General features: G+C 42.2%; 1 protein-coding gene across 1 annotated transcript in view; it reads left to right on the top strand.

Moving 5' to 3' along the window:
* The first annotated feature begins 27 nt into the window (after positions 1 to 27).
* LOC135903001 (coiled-coil domain-containing protein 22 homolog) overlaps positions 28 to 16,280 on the top strand; it is a 24,848-nt gene continuing 8,595 nt past the window's right edge. The window contains exons 1-9 of the mRNA XM_065433339.2: positions 28 to 215; positions 373 to 544; positions 628 to 760; positions 4,107 to 4,231; positions 5,572 to 5,632; positions 6,971 to 7,122; positions 8,811 to 9,002; positions 9,794 to 9,964; positions 15,299 to 15,535. Coding sequence (XP_065289411.1) covers positions 166 to 215; positions 373 to 544; positions 628 to 760; positions 4,107 to 4,231; positions 5,572 to 5,632; positions 6,971 to 7,122; positions 8,811 to 9,002; positions 9,794 to 9,964; positions 15,299 to 15,535 — 1,293 coding nt within the window. The 5' untranslated portion in view covers positions 28 to 165. The remainder of the gene's footprint in view (positions 216 to 372; positions 545 to 627; positions 761 to 4,106; positions 4,232 to 5,571; positions 5,633 to 6,970; positions 7,123 to 8,810; positions 9,003 to 9,793; positions 9,965 to 15,298; positions 15,536 to 16,280) is intronic.

Here is a 16,280-nt window from a genome sequence, read left to right as displayed (position 1 = left end):
GCGTAGCGCGGTAGCCGCCTTGATCCGGACCACCGTGATCCGGACACAGCTCGCATCTTCACGCACCGCATCTTAAGGTACGGGAAACTCTCGTGACGGGAAGGCGTGCCTCTACTACCTGGTAGTGGAGTCCTTTGTTGCTTTCGACAAACTGTGGAAATAACGATGGAAGAAGTGGACCAGATAATAATTCATGCACTGCGCCAGATCGGATGGTAAGTAGCGATGCTAAACGCGCTCAATTTGGGCATGGATCTGCTGGAGATTGTTGTAACTGTCATATCAGATCTCGTCGGCTCCTTGCCCATGTCTGCTTGTAGTCGTAATTTGACGGCTGGTTTCTGATGTTGTTTTTCCTATCTTGTTTTTCAGCGAGTTTGATGAAGACGTTGTATCGCTCAAGCAGTTTACCACAGAAATAACTGTCGAAGCTGTGGTGCGCTGCCTTCGCTTGATTTCTCCAGAAAGAGAGCTTCCCCTACACATATCTACAAACATGGTTGAGCGCTATAACTTGGGCATGACATTAGCGAATGCTTGCAGCGTAAGTCGTTACCACAGTTTTTGTTGAATGGTGGCCGGGTCGACTATACAGAAACTGATGCACAGTACTGTACGCATCCTTAGGAGCTGGGATTCAAAGGAGACCTTGGCTACCAGACCTTCCTGTATTCGAATGAGGCGGAAATGAGAAGGATATTCATGTTCCTCTTCGAGAAATTACCCAAGGAAAGTGAAAAGGCTGTAGACCAGCAACTCGGTAAGCTGTTGCAAAATGTGGCTATTGTCGAGCGCATCTTTTATCCGTGCCCCGGCGAAATTAGACGACAAAAAGAAAAAAAAAGCTATATTTGTTTAACAATATTTTATTCAGGCACACACACACTTGCATTTCTTTGTACATAGTGGCACTCGCCTTTACACTCAAAACTACTAATTAATGTTCTCAACTCAGCAGAGGGTGCAAATGAGTGTATTTATTAAAATTTTGACAAGATACTTGTCTTCATCAAGTTGTCAACTTGTCGTTACACACGTCTTGTGAACCACTGTCTTGTTTGCACTCACATTGCACTGGCCTATGGCATTATCAGCCACAGACTAGCTAGTACTACGGCATTTATTACTCCATTCATTCGTGTTCAAATATTGTCTGCTGGCATTCACCGGCAGTCGCTGATTAAGTTTTTATGAACCATCAGTTACTCTAGTTTGTACTCCTACACTCATAAAACAGTTGCACCCTTTGGGGTGTATATTTACCTCACAACAATAATTGTCATTTGACTTGCTTGCGTTTCCTTACACGCACAATGAACAGGCAAGGACGCCCGTTACAATATAAGGTATGGACAACACAAGTGCTGTGAAATAATCTTACGACATCTTCAACACTTGCACTTGTAGCCTAAAATTGAAAGGTATCATTGTCTTTGACTACACACAGAGTGCTCACTGCAATGTTGGACTTTGAACTGTGTTTGCCAGAACAGTGTCTAATGGGGGACGTATATATGTGCACCAGCCGTTTGACCATCTGGGGGCGCTATCTTGCACAAATTTGTTTATCGAACGTCTGTTTTCAGGGGTGACGTCTGATCTGTTAAACCACACTGGTGTCTCAGTGGCTATAGCATTTTGCTGCCGAGTACGAGGTTGTGGGTTCCACTACCAGCTGCAGCATTTCTATGCAAATATGTTTCGTGCTACAGGCTTTGCATACACATTAAAGAGCATCAGGTAGACAGACTGATCCAGAGTTCTCACTGTGGTGTCTGGTATCTGCTGTATTGCTTTGGGATATTTATTTGATTACCTTCAAGGCCCATAGGCATTACAGAAGGGAGTGGGTAACAGATAAGTATTACAAGAACAATACAGCGCAGCTGCTAAGAATATAAATAATGTTCAACTTCAACTAAAGCCTTAAATGCAACTACATCAGTCAGTTCAGCAACAGAGATGGGCAGGTGGTGCGATTTGTCAAATGTTTTGGGAACAAGAGTCAGGGAATAGCTCTGTACAGGGGAATGGCATGTGTACTTTATGCCAGTGATCAGTTCTGTTTAATACATAGGATGGCACTGGAAGAAGATTGTTTTAATTGTTCGTGATAGATCTTATGAATGAGCAGTATACGGTACAGATTTTGGGCATGGAGAAAAGAGTTGGGAGGTGCAAAAGTTTAAATACATTATACACTAGATTTGCATGCATAGTCTGAAGAAATGAAACATGCACTCCGATTTTTGATGCATTCCAAAATATTTATGTTGAGTTTTTTCAATCAGTCCTCAGGTGTGGGACTCCTGCATCAATTGTGCCATTTTGATACAAAACAAATTCCTGCGCCAGAACGGCTTTGGCATATGTGCTCCAGCAGTGGCTGCAAACAGCAAGCAAGTTCGTTCTCCGAAAAAATTAACTGATGATTACAGTACTCCCTAATGCAAAATTTGAGCGCAGCTGCATACGTGTTTTCATTTCGCAATATATTGACTGGCGCAGACAATCGGCCTCGTGCGGCACGTTGCAAATGGAGCAAAGTACGACGCGACTGCCATGCTAATTGGGAGATCGCAAGAGGCAGCACATGGGTGACGGGTGGGTGACGTGTGGACACAGTTCACAGCAGGCGCTGCAGACAAACCTCCAATCATGCAGCGCTTTGTTTCCATTCAGACGACGCACACTACTCTGGTGCCAGCCCGTAGTCATTGCCACTGCACGCCAGTCTCTTGCGTACCACTACACTTTTCTTCTCGTGATTTCGCCACGCCCTCCTCCTCTGCTTTCCTCCTTGCACTCTTTTCGCTATTGCCGTTTTTCATCCGCCCTCCAGGTTAGCTTTTTCATTTTTTTTTTTTTTTTTGCTGTTGTTCACTCGGTTACGAGGACACCAAGGGATGACGCTGAAGCTCACCGTAGGAACGGGCACCTGAAAACTGCACTCTAAAAGAATGCAGCCATTCACATTTTGCACACCATGCGACGGCAGCCACCCATGCAGTTTCTCGTAATTTTCGTGCTTATAACGCTGAACTTTTCGGCACTTCCAACAAGTAGCCGGTGCATGCGCGGCCCCTCCCTGCTGTCATTGCTTCTGGCGGAATGGCCAGGGTGGCTGTATTTAGAGTGTTCTATGATCAAGGAGCCTATATCACTAGAATACGGTTAAGTGGGCTGAGCGGTGCAGCGCTGCCTAGCTGAGACGCAAAACAATCAAAAGTAGGCTGAGGGCATTGCGAGCGAACTAGACATTCGGGAGGCGCGCGCTGCAGCGAGCTCAGCAGGTGGGCGTCTGTTCCCAGGGTGGGTATAACAAAGACTATTCCACTCTATTTCTGTGCCCATATGGGCGAGGCCTGAGCCATTTTGACCTATCACGAAGGGCTAATGGTGGATTTAGAATAAAAACTAATTGAGATAGTTTTATGTTATACCAGCCAAGGGTCGATTTGCAGCTCTCTGGGTCTGCAGTGACATATAGTGACCCGGAAATTGTTACCGCATTGACTGGACCGCATAATTTGAACATTTTTCGCTATCATCATGAGCGTCGGTGCAAGAATATATAGTTTGATTGTAGTGCCACCGATGCTTTTCGCTTTACAGGAAAGCGTGCACCATGCCGCTGCTTGACCTACTCTTGCATGTTATAGTACGCTGTATCTACAAAGCGCTACGTATTCTATACCCCCCCTACCCTCCGCATTCTGATTGGCTTGTGGCAACGCAAAACTATTTCTATTATGTAGAAATAGCTTTCAATAAACCACAGTAGTTCATAACTCTGGCTTCTCCGTACAGTCAGTTGGTGAAGCTAATTTCTAGGCACTTCACCCACACTGTTGATCTTGCCAATCTTAATTTCTTGTGTTTATTGTGAACAGCAGTGGAGAGGTGATTGTTGCTATGCCACTGAAGTGCCCCCTTTTATGCATATGTTATTTCCTAACGAAGCTACTTCTTTGGTAAAATGCTAGGGAAATGTTGAGACACAGCACTTTTTTGTGGGAGTAGCCTGTTCTGAATGCTTACATTGTAATTTATTGATTATTTGATGGTTGACTTAGTTATTCTGGTTCATATGTTGTGCTATCCAGGGACAGCAGCTTTGATTTCAAGGTCAATATCAGAGCAAATTGCTAGGCAGTTGAAAGCACCTTGGCTTCCAAACTACTGCAAGAGAAGTGGTGTCCGCTGGAAAGGAGGCCATTGGTGGAAAGAGGTAAGTTTCTTGATGCGTTCTCTGTGTGTGTGTGTGTGTGTGTGTGTGTGTGTGAGAGAGAGAGAGAGAGAGACATTTTGTCATATACACTGCAGTATAATTACATAAGTCAGGTACAAGTAGATGTGTGTGTGGCTTGGATGAAATGGTTTGCTCATTTGCCACATTTGTTCAGTGAATATGGCTTTCTAAAATTGTCATTCTGGTTCCCAGTTGTCACAGCATCATTGTCATGGGAGTGAACTGTGTAAACTTGCTTTGCATTAGGTTTAGTTAGAACTGTAGGTGCTCAAAAGCCCTCCACCACAGCTTATCTCATGTGTTGCTTTGGGTTGTTAAAATTCCACAATCCCAATAAATAAATCAAATTGTCAGTTTAGCACTTCTGTAGCAGAAAGGTCAATGGTCTAGATAGCACAGCAAGGAAAAAGAGAGAGATGAAACGCTTCTTGCTGAATTTCAGTGGAGAACTTGAAGCCCTTCTGGAACCGTATTTTCTACTCTTCTTTTTGGAACAAGTCAGTTTCAATGGAAGATTAAGTGCATAGGCAACATGTCAAAGTGGCAGGTCAGCAGCAAACATTGAGATGTTGCCCTTTTTGCATCGAAGAATGCAACGCGGAAATTGGCAGGATTGACTGGAAGTCTTAGCTGACATAACGACTTTAACAGTCACTGACTGTTTGCAGTTCTGTGGTAGTGATGTTCAAGTGGTTTTTTTACAATATAGGTGTATGTCAGAAAGAGCTGCGCCTATACTCTGTTGATATGCTGGGAGAATTGAAGATGGGATGCACTGTTTGCAAGTTTGGCTCGATTGACCAGTTGGGGATGCACAGAATATGTGCAGGATCAACCTTATTGCTGCCATGAGTGGATTCTAAAGCTTGAACTAAATGTGTGCTGGGAAAGTACAGTTATCACATTCCAACCTTAAACCTACCATAGTTTGGTAAGTCTGCAAGGCCCCTACCTTTAGCAACTGTCAGCAGTACCCAGCACAGAGCATCATTGCAACAGTAGATATTTATTGATGATAGTGTTGCTTCCTTTGTTCCGTCACTGCACTCAACAAAAATGCAGTTTGAAGATAATGCTAATGCAACGTGCATTCAATCACGCAGGTTCCTTCTGCCACATTCGCTTTCTCTGGAAGCCAGTCGTCATGCACCGAAATTGATATTGCTAAAAGAATTCAACAAAAATGTGACCACAGCTTTGCAGGAAATGTTATAGAACCTTTCGCTAGTGTTTAAACAATGAATTTTTGCTGATTACACTTTCTTTTATTTGAAGATTACAGCTTTAGTGGATCATTTGTTTTTCATTTTGCATTTCAGGACTACAGTGATTCAAGCACGCTAAGAACATGCAAACTGACCCTTCCTGGAGAGCGCCCTGGTAATATGAGATCATCATTGATATTGCAGTGTTAATTTATTATTCGCTTTGGTGCGACATTGTGTGATTAGCTCAACCAAGAAAGATCAGTACCAGTATACATTACCAATGGAGGGATCCCTTGATCATATAAAATATGAAATGTATTTTTTTGCATTGTGTGGCAGTTTATCATTTCCATGAAGAATGTCCTTCAGTGTTTAACCACTGTGTAAACCCTCGTAATTATATAATTACATAAAATGAAATATGGGGACCTCAAACACAAATGCAAGGAAGTATGTACAATTCCATTAGCACGAAAGTTAATCATGTTGTGAATTGGGAGAAATGTAGTGCGAGAACTTGCTGGCAAGCTATATGAATGAGAGGTGTATGCTGTGGCCCAGCCTCCTCAGACCCTGTGTCCATCCTGTCCTTTTCAAAACTAGGCCAGAAGCAATGTACAAAATAATTTTGCTTCAACTGCTTCAACTTGTTTCCATGTACATGTGGCAGCAGATATAAAAGTATGTATATTTGGTTTAATCATGTTGTTGCTACTGTTTTTTGAAAAAAATTGTACTACTCTGTGCTGGATCTTTTTCTAATCACCGGTGACAAAAAATACCCATTAAGATAGGCTCTAAATGCCATGAGATAATGCTACAATCCGGGGGTCTTATTTTGTGATGGTTCCTTTTGCCCCTTATCATTGGTTTGTTTGAACCTCCTCCTATTACTTTGATCAGATACTCTGCAAGAGTAATGACAAACAATGAATAGGATTAGAGGAAAAACTTTTTTACAAAACAGCCTCCCAAGTTGAAAAACCAACACAACAAAGGGTTGTGCAGAAATAGGAAGCAATAGCTAGAAAGCATAATATGCTAACACACTGTGTCATGGGGCTAGGTTTCAATGAAATTATAACCAGGAAGGCATATAAACAAGAAACACACTGGCAAAATTCTAATGAGTATATGTGTCTGTAATTATAAAATATTTACCACAATTTTGTAGTTGTGATATGCCTTGTTTTCTGTAGTCAAGGCATGTAGGCTCAAGGAGGAAACAACTTATTCTGCTAATATTTCCCACTATTTACGTCATTGTTCGATTTTAAAACAGTAAGAGTGAGGAACCTTGTTATTGCCAGTGTAAGGCACGGCTTTCAAAGCCAAAACTCTAATGAACTTTCTAATGAAGGATTGCATTTATATCTGCTATGAGCAAAACTATATCTTGTCATCCAGTTAATGGAACATTAAGTGATAACATGAGCCAAGGCAACAAGAAAAAAAATCTTTTTAAAATGTCAGCATTGCAATTGGTCAAAGCATTTATTGGTCTGCCCAGGTGGCCTGACAGAGCCACTGTGGAAACAAGCTTTGGATACAAGAATGCTCGCTGCTTCAGTATTCGAAGTCAATGCAGCTTCAGCAGCTGCCATGCAAGACCAGGAAGCTGAACTGCACCAAGCTGGGTTGCTCTCAAAAGGCTCACAACAGGTAATTACTAGTACTATACTGGATGTACAGTTGAACACCTCTACTTTAAACGCCTCTACAGCGAAATTACCTTTGTAAGAAACGATTGATTATATCCTGGCTGACCTTCTATCTTTGATATGTATTGTGAACTCCTCTACAACAAAGACCAGTAGAACAATTGAATTTAGGCATCCACGACGGCTCATTTGTTGTTTAAAAGGAATTCCGCGTAGCAGCGATGTGCTGCCCTCCAAAGATACCGCGAAGCTGGGCTCTGTACTAGCTCTTACAACAGCGTATTTGACGAGTGTGCTGATATCAGATGTAGTCCTGCTGCACTACTCCAGAAACCGCTTAACCATATGATACATTTTGTAATGCATCAGCGGGTGCAACGGCTGTCGAATACGTCGCAGTTGATGACAATGTAATATTAGCGTAACTGACAACCGACTTCGTCTCGAAAGGCACATAAGGCTGGAAGGATGCAAATGTCAACGAATGTGACAGTGTTGAAGATGCTGTAAGTGAACGAAGGTTTTTGATGGCAAGGGATACACCAGTGAAATTCTACACCAGTGAAATGAGCTACATCTTTGCTTTGCGTAGTGCCTGCATTTTGCCAAGTAACATACTGTAAACCCTGGTGTGGTAAGGTTGGCTGCAGTCGCAAGTTCTCAGACAAATTGTGCATGGAAAAATTAGCTACAGCGCGTGACCTTGACAACAAGTGATCTGTATAATGAAGGATTTTGGAGGTACCAAGCACTTCGTAATAAAGGAGTTTGACTGTAACATGTAGATTAACAAAATTTGTCTGTGGAATATGCTGCACTTCTGCCTTTCTACTCAAAGAGGTGAGAATTTCTTGCTTGAAAATTAGTGTTCTGGTGTTTATTCGCAGTGTACAGTTACAAACTTTTGCCCAGCATTTTAATCTTGTAGCGGGAAACATTTGGTCAAAGTGCAAATCTCGGCATGTTTATCATCTGAATGGTCTCCGTCAAACATGTTCAGGATGCAGTCTTTCTTGCTTTCTTATGCTGCCTTTTTTTCTTCTTTATTTCTTTGCTTTTCCCCCAAGTTCTTGTTTAGTTTATTCTTCATATCTCAGTATCTCTCCACAAAGCTCCATAGGGAACAAAAGTTTATGGACCATGGGAGTCTTCCAAAAACTGAATATTCTCTTGTGCCTTCAGCTGCTCAGTGTAAGCATAGGCAATTGCATTTGTCATGCACTCACAAGTACTGTCAGCACCATTCAAATCCAGGACGCAAATTATGGGTGCTAGGAAATTGAACTTTACTTGCTAAACCCCTGGTTCTTTAACATTTGTACCAGATAACAGATCACGAGCATTATACAAAATAATGTATCTTTAGCAGACGAACTTGGAAGTTTGCATTTGTGTTTAACATACCTCTTCACATTGTTCGTTTGAATTTTTGTGGGCAAAACCGTGCAAGTGAAATGTTTGGATTAAATGGTTTCGTCTGCATGTTCCAATAAACCCATGGTCCTTTGACATTTGTACCAGATAACAGATCACAAGTGTCATATAAAATGATGTATCTTTAGCAGACAATCTTGGAAGTTTCCACGTGTGTTTAACATGTCTCTTCACATTGTTCGTTTGAATTTTTGTGGGCAAAACCACATAAATGAAATGTTTGGATTAAGTGGTTTTCTCTGCATCTTCCAACAGGAACACAGGCAGCGAAAGAAAGAGCGTATCCAAAAACGAGTGGCTGATGCATTCCAGCAGTCTTTGCTCTCATCAGAGCAGTCCCGGGTAGATGTGTCAAAGCTTCTGGCATCCCTTTCCTCCACAAGCAATAAACCCCCAACCTCTAGGGAATCAAAGTTTACAAGAACGGAGAAGCTGCAGTTTACAAAGGTATGCTGGCCATATTTTTCTGCTCTTTAGCTCTTTCAATTTCAAAATACACATGGTGCATGTACATGTATTACACACACACACACACTCACTTCATAATATTTTCGTGGAACTTGGCACATCGAAAGAATGCCTTGCAATTTTCCAGTGCTTGAAGATGGCCCATAATTGCAAAACAATGAAAGAAATAAGGTATTGTCTTCCTCCTGGTAAGCCAAACAGCATCGCGAAGGCTAAGAGAAAGATAATAAACCCTTTAGAGTGGCAATTAATTCTGCCCATCGAAAATTAGTATTATAGAAAGCATACAGCTGCAAAATGGATGGAGAGTTTTCAATTTTTCAGTGAGTGTTGTCACATTTACAGAATGTGGACACCATGCAAAAACTCTCTACTGGAATATCAGACATGACAACATAAACTATTTCATGTCTAGCATACTGGGATAGCACTTATCCAGCCACTTGAAAAATATGCTCGATCTAAAACACTATGAAAAAGAATGACAAAAAAAAAAGTGAACCCACTACGTGACATACTGTCACCGAAAGCAAAACACGCAGCTGTTTACTGTGCGACACGTTTTACTAATACAGTTTATGTGTATTAGTAAAACTAGCAGAATAGCTCTATCCAGAATTATTTAAAGGTGTATGCAACACACTTTAAATATCATTTTCATGTGTGCTTTAGCTCATCATGCACAATTTTGTTGCGCACAGTTGTTCACACTGTGCCTGACGGAGATGAAGCATGGCATTGCATTCATTAAAAAACGGCTTCACCTGTAGGATGAAGAGCCAAGGCAAACATCCGGGTCCCAGCTGGAACTTCAGAAGCAGAGTTCAGAGGAAGAGACCGAGGCCAAGATTAAACAAATGCAGAGCCAACTAGAAAGCATTTCTGAAGTCATTAGTCAGCTTGAAGTTCAAGAAAAGGAGGTTTCAGCGGCTTTGCAGCAGGTACGTTGGGTGCCTTCTGTATATGTGCCACGTATGTGTACAGCACAGTCCCCTGTTAAAGAGAATGCTCATTTCATACCTTGCTACCAACTGCAGCTGAACAAACCATTTTTATAATTGTGAAGCTAGCTTTCCTGTGGGGCAGTTTGCCCAACTAATGGCAGCACATTAATTTTGCAAACAGCTTATACAAATGCAGTTTGCTTGCATTATGATATAGAAAATATAGAGATATGGCTTTCGTGATGAAACCATGTGTAAGGGACAACCTTTGCACGTGCAGTTAGCACTTTGACTTCGTTTGAACGATGACCGGTGCCACGATAAGTTGGGCGAAAAGTGCAGTGCAGAGAAGTGCACTTGCAAACTATGAAAAGGGTTAAAAGAATGCAGATTATTTCTTGATTCGTATGTGCCAGCTTAATGTATCACATCAGGTTCACATCACATCACCTTTACTTTCTTTTTCACTTGCAATGAAGTATAATTGTTTCAGTTATATTGCCTTTATTACCTGCTAGGTGTTTCCTTTTAAAAGTAAACTGTACTAAAGCTGTCCCGTGTGCACTAAAGGTAAGTGAAATTTAAAGTGTCAGGGAGGGGTGCACACGAATGTGACCGACAGTGCACTGCTCCCGACTGTGTGTTGTAATCGTCAATAATCAGCACTGGTCAAACAAAGGCTGATTGTGGAGCCATTATTTGACAAGGAAACTTGTCTTTATCAGGGCCCTGATGAAGACAAGTCACCCTCATTGAAACCCTCATTGTAGAGATATCCCTTGTTAGACCAATGTAACACCGTCACATTATGGTGTTGCATCCAGGCACACGGAGCCTGGTATGTTTAGGTCTTTGGATACGTGAGTGACGTAGAGTGCGTTAAACTGCAAAAATGATGGAGCCAAGTGGACACACCCTCATGCTCTGCTCAATCAGCTCTGCTGCGTTCTGCCTACCAGTTCTGGCATGAGTGTTGTGCACACAAACACTAGCATTTCTGCTCTGCATACCACATCGTGGTGCATACCGTGGTCTCAGCAGAATGAACAGTGCACTTCAAGCTACGAACACTGATGGTTTTCCTTCTGTCTCATCTTGTACGCCATTGAAGTGCGATGCCTGCAGTGCTCGTTATGGTGCACCTCCTTGTGCCAGCATTATGAGATGCCTGATAGCTGCCAGGGCACTGTTTCCACTGCACAACAGAAGTTTCCTTGTGTGCTGTGTCACTGCCTACATGTCGCCCCTGTGTATTCTTAAAACACTGTCTGAGGAGCTACAACGCAGTGCTAAATTTTGCTGCCATTTTAACTACTTCAATGTTCAAGTGAAACTACCAAATTTATTTTTTAAATACCGTATTTACTCGAACCTAGGCTGGCCCTGATCATAAGCCGACCCTCGAATGTCTGAAGCCAGAAAAAATATAAAAAACTTACCTCGAATGTAAGCCGAACAAAAATGTAAGGACAGCGTTCACAAAATGAAAACAGCATTTATTTAATATGGACATGCCAAGATCACTCTACATCATCATCGCTGCTAGCCTTGTATGCTTCCGGATGTGTGCAAGCTCGCGTCTGCGCGTCCATGCATGTGCAGACAGTGCAACACGGCTTGTACGTCTCGAAACACGGCATGATCTCGGTGAACAGCTCCTCTCTGTTATTGCGCGCTGTGGGGAGCACCCGCCTCCATTTCCTCCCGCGTACCCGTGGCGACCCGTTCGCACGTGGCGACGGGTCGTGCCGGCGTAGACAGGGAAGAGAGGCACTACGTCGCACGTGGCGATGGGTCGTGCCGATGTAGACAGGGGAGAGAGGCACTACGTGCCCTCCCTTTCTTCGTCACTCTCATGACGCACGTACTCCTCTTCTCCTACGCGGCTCACGGGAAAGGGAAACGTATCCAGTGGGCGAGGAGGACTTCCCCTCGCAAAAAGGTAAAAAGGCATAAAAGCGCGCTACCGGGGGAGACTCGCTCTCTTGGGATGCCGACACCTTGGACCGCCTGGACAGCACCTGCCGTATCCCATGAGTGATCTCGTTTGTCTGACCCACCCAGACAACGAGGCAAGCCTTTTACTACTTTTACTGAGAGGACGTCCCTCTGCGAGTGTTCGATATTGCTTATAGCAATAAACATTGTTACCGTTGACACCGCTGGTTGCCTTATTTGTCTGAACCCGGCGTAGCCGCGATTCCCGCGCTACGGGTTAAAAGTACCACGAAGCGACTGCTTGGGGCTAGATCCGGAGCTCGCCTTCGGCCCTAGCCGCACGCAGAGTGGAACCCCCACAGCGCTTATCTTCCTTATCGCTGTCATCTCCTTCTTGCGGCACACGCATAAAGCATCTCCCATTGCCCTCTCCAACAACGGGTATTTCTCTTATGGATGCTGAAGTTCTGCCCAGCTTGAACATTTGATGATGCTTCTACGGCTAACACAACTTTTCGTTTGTGGCATCGCTTGTTTGAGGCCATTACGATAACGCCACGCCACATGCTGATACGACACAGGACGAAATGGCAACGTCATTCGTGTCAGAGTTTCCTACAATATACTTGAGGGAACTCTGGCACTGCAGTCGTTGACCCACCATGGGAATGAGGGGAAGTACATGGATTTGTCTGATCGTTGTGCTAGGGGATTCAGACGTTCTTGTGGCTTTGTTTATTATACTTTATATGCCTTTATTGTCATAAATTTATGAGCAGTCTATACTTTTCTAAGTGCAGAAGACACTGCGGACATGCATAATTGCGACTATAATTGCAACGATTGAGATTGTCGATGTGGCCAAATCGAAACACGCCAAGCGTCTCAAGGTACTGGCTTGCACGTGATAAATTCATAAGGGCATTTCACATCGCTTGTCGATGCATGCGTCCATGGTGTAATGGTTTCAATATTAGGCTTCTGTGCTAGAGGTCCTGAGCTCAAGTCCTGCCGTTGGACAATTTTAGTAATGCATATTTAATTATTTATTTTGCAGTACATTGTTGAAAACGACGAGTTTACAAAGTCACAAAGTTGAGGCAAATCCATGTACTTCCCATAACCCCCATGCTGGGTCAACCACTCCCATTGCAGCTCCCCTAGACACTAGCACCAGCGTTCCCTCTATCAATTCTTCTATGAAACTCTATGGTTCGAGAACTTCAGTTGGCTACTGGCACGGCTAGTAGCAGCTGTGATAGTGACCTTTCTCGATGATGCTAGCTATGCACCATATTTATCATTTTCAATTACAAACTGACACGTTTCTTAAAAATCCTTGAGTCTAAGCCAACCCTAGAGTTTGGTGTATGATTATTTGAAAAAAAGAAAAAAAACAACTATCAGCCTAGATTTGAATAAATACGGGACATTTCTTGCACCCTCAGCATTATTAGAATGCAGCAGCAGAGCATATTTGGAACCTGAATTTTTCAAGTAAATTTTTTTCATGCACTCAAAAAATACTTGAGATGCTGGAACATTATTGACCAATTTCATCTGACTGAATTCAGCAAGCCACTTTTGAAGTTTGTGTAGTGCAAATCATTACTGTCAAAAACTAAAAAAATAAAAAAACCCACTCGGTAACAACATTCTGGTGTCGCATAAAACATGCACGTCTATCTTTGCAAGCCCTCTTCACTAATATACTTGACTCATAATAAAGGGACCAAAACATGGCCATCCGACTATTCTCTGTTTAACATTGTAACTGAGGCTGGAGGGCCCATTATGGTTATATAGTATACACACAAGAGAACTGCACATGTTTTAACTAGAACTAGTTTATCGGCACACATTTTAACTAGAAATTTCAATTTGAAATTGCTGCCTCCAAACCTCTCCCACTGACAGCGACCACCATTTTGACATGGGGTGTGTGACGCCAAGAAATGAGCGGCAACGACCGTGTCTGCTTTCAAACAGTGCAAGACCACACCGGACATCTTGCTGTACATGCTCTGGCCCCTAATGGTGCAGCAAGGGTGCCGCCATTGAATTGTGCCTGCAATTCCTTAACTTGCGCAATGAAAAAACAGCAGCAGACTGCCAAGATGCGCATGCATAGACAAAACAACACATAGCAGCCATGACAGTTACAGCTTCTGCGATCACTTCTGATGTTTACAGTACACAAAAGCATGGCTTTCGTGATCAGCTTCGGTTACCTGAGGGAGCTGTTTACGGAAGTGTCCATTCATTTCATCACCACAATGCTGATAGACTGCTGTACGATTCAACTGTGACGGAAAATTTTAAATACACATTTTTTACTGCACCGAATGTGCCCAAATTTTGCCAGCTTGCTGCGGGATGCATGCGATTTAATTTGCAATGCATAATTCAAGCTCGGAAATTTGGTGTCAGGGCCCCTTTAATAAATCTTAAGAGCAAAGGTCTAATCAGAAGTCTCTTAAGGTGTATTTAATGTATTTATTCAGAATAATTATTTTCATTAGTTCTTTTGATATTGAGTAGTGTTCTAGCGTGTGCAAAATGGTACATGCAGTGCCTGAAGGGGATGCATATATGCCACAGTATTATAGGACAGGATGAATCCTTATTATTTGAAGTTGGCTAAACTATGAAAAATATTCAACAGATTTTTTTAATTATCTGGAGTTAAAATTTTTGGGAAAGAAGAGCAGGACTTTGTTGCATAGGGCAAAGATCAGATATTTACTTCTACTGAAGCTACTTACCTACTACGCAACTTTTCCATGTTTTCAAATATAAAGCAATAACAGATTATCAAGGTTAGCGTTATTAGGTTAGTATTATCGTCGGTGTAGTGATACAGGGCTGATACAGAACGTAACAACTCTTATTCCAATGCTATTACTTTTTTATCTTCGTCTGTGGTCTGAGCAGTGCTCTGCCCAAGTTATTGCTGGGATTGGCTAGTTGTGAACAGTGAGAAATAGAATTAAGCAAAATGTTGCTACATTATGCCGAACCTATTTGAGTATTTTCAAAGCTGTGAGACTCATTGCATTTGTATCATAGTTTTGTTGTATCTAAAGTGTTTACTTCCAGAACCTCAACAAAATTGTACTGGGCATCCATTGCTACTGCTTATGTGCATGGTTCCACACTCATTCCTAAACCAAAGTTTCAAATGCAGCATGGGTGCCACAGAGGTTTTCATCAAAGAACATGATGGCATTATGAAAGTTGCGCATTGAACTTCCAGTGCATCTTCTAATAATAATTCTGTTTATGCAATATAAGCAGTGGCACTGGATGAGTGCGATGATTAATAGTTATACAATGTGTCAGTATGTCTCTTCATCCTTTATGAGTTCTAAAAATATGTCTGTTGCTTTGCAGATAAGCAGTGACATTGAGAAAAAGAAGTCGCAGAGGTTGGAGCTCGAGAGCCAGAATGAGCTTGAGCACAAGGCACTAGCTCTGCTTCCAAATGCTGATGAGAACATCTTGAAGCTGCAGGCAAAAATAGACGCTGCTGCTCAGAAACTGGTCAGCTTATCAATGCAGTGGGAAAAGCACAGGGCTCCTCTCATCGAAGAGTACCGCCAACTCAAGGAACAGTGCTCCAAACGCCTTGTGAGTATCTATTACAGGTAATTGAACTGTTGTTGAAATGACTTGTATGTTTCAGGCAGTTGTTGTGTGCTGTTTTTATTGTATAAACAAGGAAAAGGATGCTATATAAATGTTTTTTTTGACATAATAAGCTTTCATGTTTCCTTGTTCATTAAAAAAAAATGAATTGTTGCCAGGCCTCCATATCTAATAGTAGACAAGGTTGAGTGAACTTATTATGATGTCTTCTCTGTACTACACGGGCAACATTGAATATATCTTTCTTTGTGTTTTCATTGTAGTGTTGATTATGGTATTACATTTAAGATAAGCTACAAGGTGTTCTTTAGATGTACGAATGGTATGAGCTAGGTGCCAAGACTGCATATATCTTCGTACCTACCTATATTATTGAGCCAAGTTGTGGAATTACATGATTTAAAAAAGAAAATTTAAAGTATTGTTTGCTTTGTGACTGTGTCTGTGTAATACCACTGTCACACTACTCTTGCTGCTCCATGCTCTAACAATGTGGATCGAGTTATCCCCTGCTGATCATCTGCAGCTTTCAGAACTGTATACGGCTTTGGCTACAAATGCAAGTTTCCAAATACGGTTATATTTGGACAATATTTTAATTTGGCGGCTTACCATTGCTGATAAAACGGTTTTAAATGTTCTTGTTGAGCTGCCTTCACTTCTTGTTTTTAGCATTTTCAGAATACTGTGCCAGAGGGTGCAGCTGTCAGCCTACGATCGCGATCAA

The sequence above is a fragment of the Dermacentor albipictus genome, chromosome 3 (assembly GCF_038994185.2).
Source record: "Dermacentor albipictus isolate Rhodes 1998 colony chromosome 3, USDA_Dalb.pri_finalv2, whole genome shotgun sequence".
Classification (NCBI taxonomy): Eukaryota; Metazoa; Arthropoda; class Arachnida; order Ixodida; family Ixodidae; genus Dermacentor; species Dermacentor albipictus.
The sequence above is the reverse complement of the archived record's forward strand: the minus strand, read 5'-3'. Positions and strand labels throughout refer to the sequence as shown.